We start from the raw sequence: 16,154 nt of genomic DNA, 5'->3' as shown, positions 1-16,154 counted from the left end.
TACAACTCATATTTCCAGTTCAATTCAAGTCCCTATAGTGTCTGCAGAAGGCTTCTACTGAGTTATTACAAGTAGCCTACCCTGTCCAATCACCAAACAGCTCACTTTGCAACTGTGAAAAATTACCTTTCCTTTTCATGAGACATCTATAATCCCTCCCTCCGGTAAACCGGGTGAGTATAGTGGCACCAGTGTACCACTTTCTATGAATTATAGTGATAAGTGGCACTGTCATTGTGAATGGGTCTCAAAAGCTATGCAATTTTTTAATTAATGCATTTCATGGATCTCGTCTATACATATTCATCCGATTCAAGTTAATCAACAATTTAATGCAACACAAATTCAACTGGATACACTTTCTGTTCGGTTTGGATAGAAAAAGACGCATGAAAACGAAGCAGCTGTAGCACTTTGCCAACATTAGGGGGAGCCTGCTGTCGGTCTCAGAGCCTGCCGAGCAGCCAAATCTCTCCGAGAGGAGCCGTTTGAATAGGTGACAATGCTGACGTCATGGACTTTCACTCCACTCACGGAGAAACAAAGTATCCGCAAGAGTGAAGGGGTGAGAATGGAGCCCGTGAATCCACAGGAATAATAAGCGTCTCAAACTGCTTTAAAACTTGAACAACTCTATAAACAAACATGGATACATTTAGACTTCGCTTCATACTACTCTACTCTTCAATTCTAAGCGTCGGGGCTCAATTCACGACAGGTAAGGATCTTTAAACCTTTCTGTGAGAGAGACTGTACGAGCCGAGCGTAGAGGAAAGTTGGTGGTGAATGTTTTTAGTTGGAGTCATTTAAATGAAGGTGTGGACTGTTGCATTTCGATGTTCCGGAAAAACTTGATACAAAAGCAGAATTAGCCTTTATGTCTTTTCCAAGTCTGATAGCCTAATGTTTGTGAGATTGTTCCGAATCATTGCTCCAAAATCGGGTCCGATTTCTCCCGTGGCTTTACTGTAGGTATAGCGAGCAAGTTACCATTCAGAATATACGCTTACGTCCCAAAATGTTGCCACCTAGAACGAAAGTATGTGAGTCTGTCCTGACGTCGCTGCATGCACCCGTAGACTATGTCGCCAATTTGAAAAAAGTTATCGGATCCATGATTTCTGCATGATCACAACATTGAAATGGACAATTTGATCATAACAGGCAAAAATAGCAGTAAATAGATTGTTGCAATTTCGCATTATGTTGCATACTGTAGCCCAATGAAGATGTTGTGCAAACCCGAAGTCATTGAATTAACACCAATTTGCCATTTAGGAACTTTACGCCAAGAATAGGCTGGCTAATGGTGAGACTGAAAGTAGGAGCCTGCTGTCTCTAACTGTTACCTTAAATATGGCATGATATGGTTGTACAGGAGGCCTAATTAACAACTTTTTGGACACGAGAAAGACTGGTCCTTATACGAATAGGCTACAATGACTCAACTACCTGTATATAATCTATGAAAGCCTAATTCTTCCTTATTACATGGAACCAACGGGTAAAAGTCAGTTTGTTTAGAAACATGAATGACTACAATGCAACATTGTGATTACAGATGAAAGCTTTTGCCCTTTTGAACTTTCGCAGTGACCTTTAAGTAAACAAGCAGATCGTGGAACCATACAATAAAGCGTCACAAAGTTACTCGCAGGGTAAAAAAATATATACTTTTTTAGTATGTCTCAACTCTTGAGGGTCCAATGTGTTTCACCTTCAGTTGCAACATTTTCATCTAAATTTACAAAACTGTAGTTCTTCATAAGTGCTCTAAAGATTTAAAAAAATTAAAAAACCCACCAGTTTTAATGGCTAAATCACTCATTTAAACGGCTTATATATTTTTGTAACCTAATGTTTAGACTCTACTAGACTATGTGGAATAGTAAAACATATTATTAGCTTTTTCTGTTGTGTAAATGAAATCCAATACATCTCATACTGTGTCCCAGGGGACTTGCAAAACAGCAGGGGGGGGGGGGGGGGGGGGAAGTCCTGTTTTCTATAAACCATTCAAAATGTTAATTCTAAAGAAACCTGATAAATGCTGTTTGTCATTTAAATAGATGTTCATTCCATTTATTCATTCCCAATCATTTAAGATTGATGTTTAATGTATCTTTTATATTTGTATTGCAATCCATATGATCTCTTTTGAAGCAATTTTCCCATTTTTGGAATTCTTATTGAGAATCTGATGTGTTCAGATATAGTGGGGTCTGAAATGATTGACACCCTTGATAAAGATGAGCAATAATGACTGGATAAAATAAGTAATTAACATACTGAGCTATATTGTATGGTCCAAAAAATTGGGAAATTATATAATTTGATACTAATACAATTGCTCAGAGAAAGAGATTTTGTTTAACAAGTAATACATTATTTTCACAAAAAGGTAGGGTTCAGAATTATTTACACCCCTAAAGATTCTTATAAATAAAGTAGTCAAAAGTTTAGTATTTGGTCCCATACTCCTAGCATGTAATGACTACATCAAGCTTGTCTCTCTGCTAGGGCTGATCCCATTTAGATTGTTTGGTTGATATATTTTTTAGTCGAGCTGTGGCAAAAAAAAAAAAATGTATGGCACATGTCTTGATTGACGCCTGTCTCAGTGGACTAATCCATTGCGGAGGCCGTGGGGGTGGCACACCAGTATCACCAGTAGTACATTTACTGTTAATTCCCATAATTTCTCATCTACAATGTTTGTTTGGTTACGGTAATTTCTGTTAATATATTCTTATTACTGTCTTACTGTTGTGATTGTAGGAGTGGAAACATTGTTTGCAGAGCGCACAACCTATGCTACACTTGTGAGAAACAAGTTTTGGTTTATTTCATTCCATTTACGAGTTGTCAATTTATTCATTGTGTTTTCTTTGGAGCGCTCCTGTCAATGTTGAGTAAGGACGCGCACCTGATTACGCATATAAGTAGGACTAGGCTACCTGGTCTTTTTACATTTGGCACTCCAAATGAAAAAAGTTGCCGGCCACTAGTGTAGCCTATTACTGACAACTTCGGGAGCGTAATGTCAGAATCTACGAAGGCATAGCGGCGGGAGGAGGAGGTTCAGGAACAGGTTTTTTTATTATGGAAAAGTTTTCTTGATCTCTGGCTCCCTCTTGAGTCATTTGTGTGTCTTAATTATTTAATCACAGTGTGCTTAAAGCATCAGACAAGCTCAGTAGCCTACATATAATTGATTTTATTAAAACACAAAGGGTGTGTCTATATATGGAAAAATACAAGTTTAAAAAAATGTATTGGTTGAAAGAACAGACGACTCTTGGTCAGCCAAGATTTTTTTAGTCGGGGCCCACCCTAGACTCTCCAAACTTGTTGGATGCATTTGCAGTTCATTTTGGTTGTGTTTCAGATTATTTTGTGCCCAATAGAAAATGAATGGTAAATAATGTATTGTGTCCTTTTGGAGTCACTTATTGTTAATAAGAATAGAATATGTTTCTAAACACTTCTACGTGACTGTGGATGCTACCATGATTACGTATAATCCTTAATGAATCGTGAATAATGATGAGTGACAAATTACAGAGGGTCAAATATCATACCCCCAGGACATGCTAACCTCTCACCATTACCAATAACAAGGGAGGTTTACATGTCTTGGGGGTATGATCTTTGACCGTTTGTAACTTTCTCACTCATCATGATTATTCACGATTCCTTCAGGATTATCTGTAATCATGGTAGCATTTACAGTAATGTAGAACTGCAAATGCATCCAACAAGTTTGTAGAGTCACAAGCTTGATGTAGTCATTGTGTGATAGAAATATGGGACCAAATACTAAACTTTTTTTAACCAAATACTAAACTACAGTATTTACAAGAATCTTTAGGGGAGTCAATCATTTTGACCCCTACCTTTTTTGTTGATGATTTTTTAAGTTATTATTGTTACAAAATCTTTCTCTGAGCAATTGTATTAGTATAAAATAATATACATTAAAAAAATCAGCATACAATATAGTTCAGTTTTTGAATTATTTATTTTAAAGTCATTATTGCTCACCTTTATCAAGGGTGTCAATAATTTCAGACCCCACTGTATGTAGTCTGATATGTAGCCCATAATTGTTACTTTAGCCTCTGCCTCTATAACCTTTTGGCCTTAGTCTCTTTTTTTAATTGCTGATTAACTAAGGGCCTCCATAAGTCTTTGCGCTTCAAAGCGCACACACACATGTTCTCAGATATCTGTTTGAGTGTAACCTGCATCATCAGATTAATTCACCACTGGTTGGGGGTTGGAAATAGAAAATACAGCTGTCTATATAATTGCAGATGTATTCATCAGAAAGTCTTAACCATGGATTAATTACATTAGAGTAATCAAAAACACACAATGACAAAAGGCAAATTACACATTTTCGAGATTGATTCGAAAATGATGTGATTATGCTGGCGGTATTATGGAAATGAACTGGAAGATCACTTTACATAAATGTACAATGTCAATTTCATAAAGCAATGCTGCTCTGCGATGGAAATATACAAATCGGTGTGCTAATCCACTTATGACTTATTTTCTGTTGCTTGCATCTGGCCGCAGCGCAAATGGGACAACCGGTGAAGGGTGAGTTACTAAGCTGTGCTATCATTTGACAGGAGCCCCTGTCCTGATTAATTGTGACCTGATGACTCCTGGCTGTTGGACTATGCCACCTTGAATGCTCAATATGGTCTCTGTGCAGATGTGTCACTGTATTTCCCTGTTAATGGCTCTCTCTTCGGGAATGGCTAGTGACGCTCTCACATGATCTGGGACAATAAACCACAGCATATAAAGGTTGACTCGATAATTTTTCTTATATAAAACAAAACATTTTAGAAACTTTTGCGGGCTACAGATCATGTGAGGTTAGCCAAATACCACACATTAATTTGGATGTGACGTCCGTGGGCGATAACATGAAATAACAGCCGTTGTTGCAGGTAAGCAACACGGTTTCCTTCATTACATGCATGGAATAAATGGATTCTTTTTAAACGACATTCATCTGCAGTTACCCTTTAGTGTTTGCTTTGTAAAATCACTGTGGTTGCCTAAGTAATTACAGAGAAGCAAACTCATTTAGTTGCCCACCTATCTGAGAATCAAGTGTGAATGACTCTCGGGAGAGATGGCCATTAACCAAAAGGTAGACACTGCAGGAGATGAACAGCTGTTACTGGGTGAGGTGTATTCAAAATGGACCCCTAATGAGAAGAACACTATTGATGCTTTCATATGGTGAGTCAGCACTAGAAATAACTGGCCTAACCTGGCCTAACCCTGGTTGTTCTGACAAACAATTCATCATAGCACTTGCATTTCCAGTACATTTGTATGTTTTTACTTTGATATGTTTATGAATTTGGCACAAGAGAGTGAGTTCTTTTCTCAGTTTCTCCAAGGCCTAATGGGATATCCTTCACTACATCTCAGCCTCAGGTTTTTTATGCACGCAATTTTCCCCTAGAGTATGGTTAGTTACTGCATGCTTTGTCCATTGTCTACATCCTGGTCTGGTTTAACCACTTCTTTTAAAAAAGGCAACTTGGTGCCATAAACTACTATGTCCCCTCATTAAAACATAGGCCATGGTAGACAATGATCTTGTCTAGTGTGTGAGGCAATACAGAAAGAAAGACCCCCCCCCCCCCCCCCCCCCTCTGCTATTCAATACCAATAAGACTCTTCTAAGAGTGGAAGTTGCTGACCACTCAGTGCAGCACTTGCAGTCTTATATCTTAGTTTTATTACAGGTTAGGTGACAGTGAGAGAAGTTGCTTATCTCAGCACCTGTGAGAGAATTGTATGTTTTTTATGCGTGGCCTCAACAAAATCTATTTGCAGCATGCAGCCACTTATTGTTCCCTTAGCTTTCTGAAGTTTTAGATTATGCATGGTGAATCAATACCTGACAGAATGTGTCAAGTGATTTTGCAACGGTATGGATTTTTAATTTGGTTTTCCTCAAAATCAGCAGCTTCCGTATTATTTCTCCCCTTTATTTATTTATTCAGAACTGCACCTGTAAGGGTTTTGTCAGCATGTTACCCATCTGCCAGTTTTTCTCGGGATTACGAATGAATAACCAAGTTTGTTCTTGTTATAAACCCAACAGACATGTTAACATAGGCCCACTGCCTTGAACAATCCATCCAATGACCCTTTTACCGTACAGTACTAAATGTCTGCAGTGTTTCCAAGGCCCTGTGCTCTTATTGTTTATTTGGCCCCGAGAGGTGCCCGCTCAGACAGATGTATTCTGAACTGGACTTAAAGGAGCATTTCATCCCTCTTCATGCTCACAGCAACACGGGCCATGGGCCTATTGTAACACGCAAGGCAACAAAAGCCTTGTGGAGTTACACTTGAAGCTCTGCATGGGAGGACAGTGTCGGTGTGTTTCTGCTCCCAGCATGCATCATGCTCCTGTCTGCTGGGTATTTGGGACAGGGAGAGATGCTCTGCAATTGTTCGTGTTCATTGCCCTGGTGAATGTCTCAGACCCCAGTTATCCCCAGTCTTTGTCATCACAGCATTTTGGAGATTAAAGCTGTAATGGTGTTTTTGGTGGTCTATTCTGATGCCTGCCCTTAAGCTTCTTTTGAAAGCTGACTGGACTTTTCCTAAGGGAGACTGGGAGTGAAAAAAAACGTCTGACGGATTAGATTTTTGGCATTTTTGCTTTTTTGTTCTGGTTGGAGGGTTTAAGGAGATGGAAGTATCACTGCATTGACTCAATTAAGATGATCATACGTCATCATACATTCATCACCCTGTTCTGGGAAGTGCAGCTCCCATGTCCTTAATTTGACAGAAAAACAACTCTCCATTACTGTTGTCACAATAGCAGAATTTTGACTTCGATACCAGGTTTAGTGTCACAATTCTCGATACCAAAACGATACCACTGCAAAAAAAGAAGGCATATTTAATAGCAAAAGTCACAGAATGGCACTTGATCCAGGCAGATAAACTCAGCTACTGCTCTGTTCAATTGTTGGGCAATATCATTACAGTTGCATTTTTTTTTTTTTTTTTACATCTGAGACAGCCATGTATGCATTAATGAATTATACAATCAATTTGACTTGACTTTAATCAGTCTAACTACATAATGGTAATAATTAAAGTAAATTTCTATTGATAGAGTAAATCTCTATTAATAAACTGGGTAAAGATATAAGCCTATCCACAATACAGGTGAATGCATATTCAATAGGAGTGTGTGCATGCATTGAGTTATTGAGCTTGTTTTGACTGATGTTATGGGGCTACAGATTCCATTTGGGACTTATTTGATTGTACTGGTCAACAACATTTGCATAGAAGTAGCTTCTTCTATAAAAAATGTGCGCTGTCTTTTTTAACCAGTAAATACGTCATTCACGAGGCAGTTAGTTTGCTGAGGCAATAGATAATCTTTGGGAGAGATGTGTGAGAGAGACTGAATAGTGCTCGCCAGCTTGTAGTCATAAACCTCGGAAATTAGTTACCTCTAATTCGAAAATGAATGGGAAAAGAATAGGGTTTTGCGATAAACGCCGAAAACAGGTCTGAGGTTGACACAGGCAATATCAATCAGTAAACATGACCTTTATGAATTATGAAGCTTTTATATTTTTTCATAAATGCTTCAAAATTCACAAAAAGTGACGTTAGGTGATGAAGATTATCTCAATAAAATATATAAGATCTCCTAAGCCTGTGTTTAACTCAGTCCTTATTTTCTGCGTTTATCCAAAAACCCTACAAAAACTCCATTCATTTTAGGATTTGTCCAACAAACCTTGGCGGAGTTAGTGCCTACAGAAAGACGACATTACGATTACTCTCTATAAGTGAATGCATTAAGCTTTAGGTGGCAATCAGCTTTGAAATCAGGATATTTAGTGTTATGGTTTGCATATTATCACAGAGTACCTGGGCAATGAATTTATGTTAGCTTTAGCTGTCAGCTAGCAAGGAAAGTTAGCCTACAAAGCTGGACGCTACCGGTATCTTCTTCCATTGTAAAGTGTTCTTCAACATTTCTACATGCCGTGTCGAATAATTGAAGTGTGTTAATTTCTGTGTGTCATGAGTGGGGGTTTAATCATTGCTAGCCTGCACAATGTTACGTGGAGCAGGAGCGTGCGGTAAAATAAGGGGTCAGTGAGAAACATATAACAGAAGTATCGAAAGTAACACAAATTCTAGTACCGAACCATTTTTCATGTTCTAATATAGTTTTGGTATAGGCCTACCATGCAACAGTACTCTCCATTGAGGTTGACTTCAATTCAACATGTTCTAAATTCTGTCAAATGGTTGCTTTGAACAAATTAGAAAATTCGAGGCCTGACCAAAATCCCCTGCTCAATGTTTGTGAGGGGAAACTTTAAATCACTTATCATGATTCTCTTTAGCTGCACATACTATCTCACGTTTCCATCCACAGTTTTTATGCGTGTAAAGTCATATCGTATTTTTTTTAAATCACGACATCTGTGATGTCTGTGATGGACCGTGATGGACCTTTTGGTACAATTTTCTAAATGTTACTCACCACTTGGATTCGGTCTTATGTAGCAAAATTTGAAATTGTGTTTTTTACAATGGTTTAAAGTAGAGACAGAGCTACAAAATTATATATCATACACTGCATTTGAGGAACAATGGGAAAGTAATTCTGCTTTGAAAGTTGATCAACTTGTAAACTCACTTTTGAGAAAATGGCCTTTGAATGTTTTGGTATCTAGTCTTCTTTATCTACACCCATTCAGATTCGTTCACACCCTCTTAAGCTTTAGCCCCACCAATCTCGTTTCGCTCTCTGAGCGCACACTTCACGCTCTGCCCGATTATTTGTTTACCTATGGATAACATGAAAACAGCCTAACCAGCTCTGCTTGCAACAAGTTCATGACACTTTTTTGCAGACGTTTACTGACACCGGCCATATTCAACAGGTGTTGTACACACTAATGTTAGCTAGTTAAACAACAATGAACACAGTGCCAACAATGCCACAGTGCTGGGAGGTAACCAACCAGGTTCAATGTTAGCTAGCTAACATTAGGCTCTAACTAGAACAGCAAACGGCACTGGGATACGAATAATAACGTCAGCTAGGGAGCCAGGCAGTTAACTTCTTATGGCTGCAATCCCGTTAACGGGATGTATGACAACAGCCAGTGAAAGTGCAGGGCGCCAAATTCAAACAACAGAAATCTCATAATTAAAATTCCTCAAACATACATGTATCTTATATCATTTTAAAGGTAATCTTGTTGTTAATCTCACCAAATTGTCCGATTTCAAATAGGCTTTTCAGCGAAAGCACCACAAACGATTATATTAGGTCACCACCAACTCACAGAAAAATGGAGCCATTTTTCCAGCCAAAGAGAGGAGTCACAAAAAGCACAAATAGCGATAAAATTAATCACTAACCTTTGATGATCTTCATCAGATGACACTCATGGGACTTCATGTTACACAATACATATATGTCTTGTTCGATTACATTCATATTTATATCCAAAAACCTCAGTTTACATTGGCGCCATGTTCAGAAATGCCTCCAAAATATCCGGAGAAATTGCAGAGAGCCACGTCAAATAACAGAAATACTCATCATAAACTTTGATGAAACATACATGTTTTACATAGAATTAAAGATACACTTGTTCTTAATACAACCGCTGTGTCAGATTTCAAAAAGCTTTACGGCAAAACACAATATTCAATCATCTGAAAACAGCGTTCAGCCACAAAAGCAAGCCATACAGTTACCCGCCAAATTGTGCAGTCAACAAAACTCATAAAAGCATTATAAATCTTCACTTACCTTTGCTGATCTTCGTCGGAATGCACTCCCAGGACTCCCACTTCCACAAGAAATGTTTGTTTTGTTCGGTAATGTCCATCATTTATGTCCAAATAGCTATTTTTGTAGCGTGTTTGGTAAACAAATACAACGTCAGGAAGCGCATTCACTAAAAGCTGACAAAATGTCCAGAAGTTCCGAAACAGTCAGTAGAAACATGTCAAACAATGTATTGAATCAATCTTTAGAATGTTTTTAACATAAATCTTGAATAACGTTCCAACCGGAGAATTACATTGACTTCAGATGAGCGATGGAACAGAGCTCCCTCTCATGTTAACGCGCATGGCCAAAGAATGGTCTGTTCATGGCAGACCTGACTAATTCCCCTCTCATTTGGCGCCCCTTCACAGTAGAGGCATCAGACAAGGTTCTACAGACTGTTGACATCTAGTGGAAGCCGTAGGAAGTGCAAACTCATCCATATCTCGCTGTGATTTCAAAAGGATCTTGGTTGAAAATCGACCTGCCTCAGAATTTCCACTTCCTGTTTGGATTTCTCAGGTTTTTGCTAGCCATATGAGTTCTGTTAAACTCTCAGGCATAATTCAAACAGTTTTAGAAACTTCAGAGTGTTTCCTATCCAATACTAATAATAATATGCATATATTAGCAACTATGACTGATGAGCAGGCCTTTTACTCTGGGCACCTCTGTGCACCTTTCATCCAAGCTACTCAATACTGCCCCTGCAGCCATAAGAAGTTAACGTTAGCTAGCTAGCTAGCTACCAGTACACTTTAGCTTAAGACATGTAGCTAGCTAGCTAGGTAAACAATGAACCTAGTTATGTAAAAATTGTTTAAGGTCACGCACATCACGTAATGTTAACTTCTACTGCCTCAGAAACCCGGATCCGGGAGCACCCCCCACCCCCCACACACTGTTTAGCATAGCTAGCATAGCTTCACAAGTAGATAGTAGCATCTAAATATCATTAAATCACAAGTCCAAGACACCAGATGAAAGATACAGATCTTGTGAATAAAGCCACCATTTCCGATTTTTAAAATGTTTTACAGGGAAGACACAATATGTAAAGATGTACATCTATTACCTAAAAACACATTAGCATAATCCACCATCTTTTATTTGTCCACCAACACCAGTAGCCATCACCAATTCGGCTAAACTAAGATATTTATAGCCCCTAACCAACAAAAAAACTCATTAGATGACAGTCTGATAACATATTTATGGTATGGGATAGGTTTTGTTAGAAAAAAGTGCATATTTCAGGTAGATGGCATAGGTTACAATTGCACCCACCGTCACAAATGGACTAGAATAATTACAATGAGCAACGTGTTTACCTAACTACTAATCATCAAACATTTCGTAAAAATACACAGCATACACTAATCGAAAGACACAGATCCTGTGAATACAGACAATATTTCAGATTTTCTAAGTGTCTTACAGCGAAAACACAATAAATCGTTATATTAGCATAGCACATAGCACATAGCAGCCCAGCATTGATTCTAGCCAAAGTGAGCGATAAAAGTCAACATCGCCAAAAGATATTAATTTTTTCACTAACCTTCTCAGAATTCTTCCGATGACACTCCTGTAACATCATTTTACAATATACATATACAGTTTGTTCGAAAAGGTGCATATTTAGCCATACAAAACCGTGGTTACACAATGAAAATAGTAGCAAAACAAGCCTGAAAATGTCGGTCGCCATCTTTCAGAGTGATCTGGTTTAATTAATAGCTAATCATATACTTGACTAAAAAATACAGGGTTTACAGGAATCGAAAGACAAATTAGTTCTTAATGCAACCGCTGATTTACATTTTTAAAATTATCCTTACTTTTCAATACAGGGTTCGCCAAGTGAAGCTATACCAAACAAAATGGCGAAATATGCGTTTAAAATATTTCGACAGAAACACGATTTATCATATTAAATATTGCTTACTTTGAGCTGTTCTTCCATCAGATTCTTGGGCAATGTATCCTTTCTATGTTATAAACGTCTTTTGGTCGATAGATGTCCTCTGTCCTTCGAAATGTCCACCACCAACGACCGACACCCCAAAACGTGTCCAAAGTTTCAGAGTGCACAACAAATAAATTCCTCAAAATCGCACTAAACGGATATAAATTGCTATAAAACGGTTCAAATTAACTACATTATGATGTTTTTAACACCTAAAACGAGTAAAAACATGACCGGAGAAATATTGCTGGTTAGAAAACGATTTGGAACGAGGCAGGTCCGATGCCCTTCACGCTTCAGGCGCACGACGAGAAAGGGCGGTCTCTATACATTTTGGTCTTTTATAATGGCTGTGAATATCCCATCGATTCCATTGAAAGCGTGATGACGTACAGACACCCAGAGGAAGACGTAGGCAGTGTCGGTTTCTTCATAGCATTCACTGTCGCCTTAAAAACAGACCCCAGATCAGAGGTAAAAAAAATTGAAATCTGAACCCTGTCATGAAAAGTGCTGTAGAAATTGTTCTGTACCACTCAGAGACAAAATTTCAACTTCTATAGAAACTAGAAGGTGTTTTCTATCCAATAATAACAATAATATGCATATTGTACGATCAAGAATTTAGCACGAGGCAGTTTAATTTGGAGACACAAATATGCTAATGCGGAACAGCACCCCCTATAGTTCCAAGAGGTTAACTAACGAGCCAGCCAGCTAACATTGGCTAGTTAAACAACAATGAACACAGTGCCAAATCATGTTGTTACTACCCTGCATGAATGCGCCTCTGGAATACGGATAATAACGTCAGCTAGGGAGCCAGACAGCCAGCTAATGTTAGCTGGCTAGCTAACAGTACACTTCAGCTTGAAATGAAACCACTTTCTGTCAAAATTAGAGATGTGTAAAATCTGAAAATGTAGCTAGCTATCTTACCTGTATACATCATCATGCATGATGGGCACATCTCCCTGTCAGGAATGCCAAACCACGGTTGCCCTTAGTTTGAAGATGTAATCCGGAGATAGGTGTTTTCTCCATCTCTTTAGCTATCATACTCTAATTCCACTGATTTCAAAGCTTGATCCACCAGAAAGTGGAGAGCAATACTTATGCAACTTTATTACGCAATACATTTAAAAAAAGCTGTGTTCGACAGGATTACCAACAAGCTTAATGTGAGCCATTACCAGCCTTTCAAAGCACTTCATGGCTACGGAAGTGTGTGCTACGGGTCTGTAGTCATTTAGGCAGGTTACCTTAGTGTTCTTGGGCACAGGGTCTATGGTGCCCAAGAGAATAAACAGCTTACTATGGTCAGGGCGTGACAATGAGCTTCATGCTCCTTTCCAATAAATGTCAAGGGTCTTATTCTGGAGACATGATGATCGATGCTTGACTGGCGTTTGACAAATACAAATATTCTCGCTCTTACCCATAATAATCTCATAATGCAGACGAGCCTACCTGCTCTGCATCTGCAAGCTGTTGGCTAGAGCACGTGTCAAAACCAGACTAGGCACATTAACTATTTAACTCAACAGTTGTTGTAACAAAACTATCGGTAGAGTTGAAAATGCGATAGAAACACGTTGAACATTAGATTGTTATTCGGTTCATGACAACTTAAGCGGAAACATTTTGTTTGCCCAACATCACGCACGGATTTCTATCTGAAATAAGTCAGTTTTGTGGAAACACACCACTGGTAGGAAAATGTTTTCAATCCCTCATTGTGAAAAGCAACTAAGGTCTAAGAGGACCGAGGAAGTGGCAAACATACTGCATATTGATCTGTGGCTCCCAATTGGCTAATGGCGCTCGGTGGAATGCGCAAACACGGACAGCACAGCCCGTCTATCATATTTTCTTTATGCAGATTTTAGAATATTTGCATGTAAATCTGTCACAAATTAGATGTAAATCTAGCTATTGACAGGTTTCACAGACATGTTGGAGAAAAAACAGCTCCACAGCCAGTGTCTGGTGATTTAAAATAGACATTCAGCCTGTCCTGCCTCATACTTTAACTTCGAATCACGACTCCAATATACAGGCAGCCAACGTATGGTCTAAAAGTTGGCATTCAGTGGCGAACAACAATATTCTTTGCAGATGACTAGTTGAATTAAACTGCTAGTAGCTAAATTGGATGAGACCATATTTTTTTGTAGTGTGGAAAAGAATATATAACAATTGACTGTCATCAGATTTCTTTATAGATGATTAACTACCAAATATGACCTACAAGTTCAGTACCTCAGATAGCAAATGCTCATTCCAATTGAATGACATGCCGTGTGTAGGTCTGTCTGCTCCTCATGAATTACTTTCCGTGGATATGTCTGCAGTTTCTGTAGATATGTCTGCAGTTAATGGTCGAGTGTGTATGGTCGACATGTTGCTACAGCGTGGAGCTGTTGTGTGACTGACTCACAGTGAGCTGCCCCACCACCACCATCATCGTCATCGTCCTGTCTGTCTTCCAGGTCGAGTGGGTTTCTCCCCACGGGTGGTTTACCTCGTCATCATGTTTGTAGCAACCTGGATATCATGTGTTTTTAGCTGCTGTACACCTGCTTCTGAATACCTCCCGAGGGCTGAAGTCTCAACATCATATTAAAGGGGAATTGTCACACAAGCACACGAGCTCAGGGCTGAAGTCTCAACATCATATTAAAGGGGAATTCTCACACAGGCACACGAGCTCAGGGCTGAAGTCTCAACATCATATTAAAGGGGAATTGTCACACAGGCACACGAGCTCAGGGCTGAAGTCTCAACATCATCTTAAAGGGGAATTGTCACACAGGCACACGAGCTCAGGGCTGAAGTCTCAACATCATATTAAAGGGGAATTCTCACACAGGCACACGAGCTCAGGGCTGAAGTCTCAACATCATATTAAAGGGGAATTGTCACACAGGCACACGAGCTCAGGGCTGAAGTCTCAACATCATATTAAAGGGGAATTCTCACACAGGCACACGAGCTCAGGGCTGAAGTCTCAACATCATCTTAAAGGGGAATTGTCACACAGGCACACGAGCTCAGGGCTGAAGTCTCAACATCATATTAAAGGGGAATTGTCACACAGGCACACGAGCTCAGGGCTGAAGTCTCAACATCATCTTAAAGGGGAATTGTCACACAGGCACACGAGCTCAGGGCTGAAGTCTCAACATCATCTTAAAGGGAAATTGTCACACAGGCACACGAGCTCAGGGCTGAAGTCTCAACATCATCTTAAAGGGGAATTGTCACACAGGCACACGAGCTCAGGGCTGAAGTCTCAACATCATCTTAAAGGGGAATTCTCACACAGGCACACGAGCTCAGGGCTGAAACGGATAAGAAAAGAAGACTGTTGCCTTTTCTGTCTGGGAGGCTTTATGTTTTCCTATCAATACATGTCTGTCTGGCACTATTGTCTGGATTGTTTGTACAATAGAAAAGTTAAGCGCAGAACAATCCTCATGTAGGTAGTTTATGACGTAGCGTTTGAAATGTTACAGTACTCCATGTTTATTTCCTCAATGTAAAATTGTATTATTTTCAAGACCAAAAATGCATAGCATTGCTTAATAAACTTAAGCTGTTTACTTTCCTGTGGAAGAGCAGACAACAAAGCTTAAAACGACACATGATCCTCATGATCACTGTTGTGTTATTTGTTGAATTTTAGTAGGGAGGCTTTCAAAAAGAGGATTTGCTTGTTAAGTCGGCACAAATGAATGTTAATGATATACATTTGATCATGTATATCATTAACCCCCACCCCCCCCCCCCCTCCCGTGGCCCTCCCACCTCCCCCAGTCCGTTTTCTGCATTGAGGATAAGCAGATCCCCCTGCTGGTTGCAGAGACAACTGGGCTGTCGCCTACTGGTACATTAAAGGCACAAAGAGCCAAGTCCTCACGGCCCCACTCAATTTGGAATTTTTTGCCCCTTACTCATAACAAAGGAGCAAAGGATTTCTCAGGACACCCCCAGCACTCTCCTTATCCAACACTTACCTATGGAGCATAGCCTAGATCATCACACTCATAGTGTATTCTGAAAGGTGTGTTTTAGGTACTTGTTCAAGGTTTTGACTCAAATTAAGGTAAATGTTATGATACAGTAGGTTTTGGTAAATTATGTGCACAGTTTATTTCAGGTAAATTCCTAAAATGTTCTCGTCGGAGGCATTAAACTGGAGATGGAAAAATGTGCTTAGTGTAGATTAAGTTAAGCTAGAGTCTGCCTTTGTATGACAGACGTTGTCTTGGCAAGTTATGTCCATAAGAGATGTGCTTACTGTAT

The 16,154-nt window shown here is 39.3% G+C and overlaps 1 protein-coding gene across 18 annotated transcripts in view; it reads left to right on the top strand.

Moving 5' to 3' along the window:
* The first annotated feature begins 202 nt into the window (after window positions 1-202).
* LOC129825034 (receptor-type tyrosine-protein phosphatase kappa) overlaps window positions 203-16,154 on the top strand; it is a 164,928-nt gene continuing 148,976 nt past the window's right edge. For 6 of the 18 annotated variants that reach the window (XM_055884701.1, XM_055884704.1, XM_055884703.1 and 3 more), the window contains exons 1-2: window positions 205-718; window positions 4,585-4,608. In XM_055884701.1, the coding sequence (XP_055740676.1) occupies window positions 646-718; window positions 4,585-4,608 (97 nt within the window). In that variant the 5' untranslated portion in view covers window positions 205-645. Of the gene's footprint in view, window positions 719-4,584; window positions 4,609-16,154 lie in introns of all 18 variants that reach the window. The other 12 variants (XM_055884698.1, XM_055884697.1, XM_055884699.1 and 9 more) reach the window with 5 other exon arrangements.

The sequence above is a fragment of the Salvelinus fontinalis genome, chromosome 27 (assembly GCF_029448725.1).
Source record: "Salvelinus fontinalis isolate EN_2023a chromosome 27, ASM2944872v1, whole genome shotgun sequence".
In the NCBI taxonomy this organism is placed as follows: Eukaryota; Metazoa; Chordata; class Actinopteri; order Salmoniformes; family Salmonidae; genus Salvelinus; species Salvelinus fontinalis.
The sequence above is the reverse complement of the archived record's forward strand: the minus strand, read 5'-3'. Positions and strand labels throughout refer to the sequence as shown.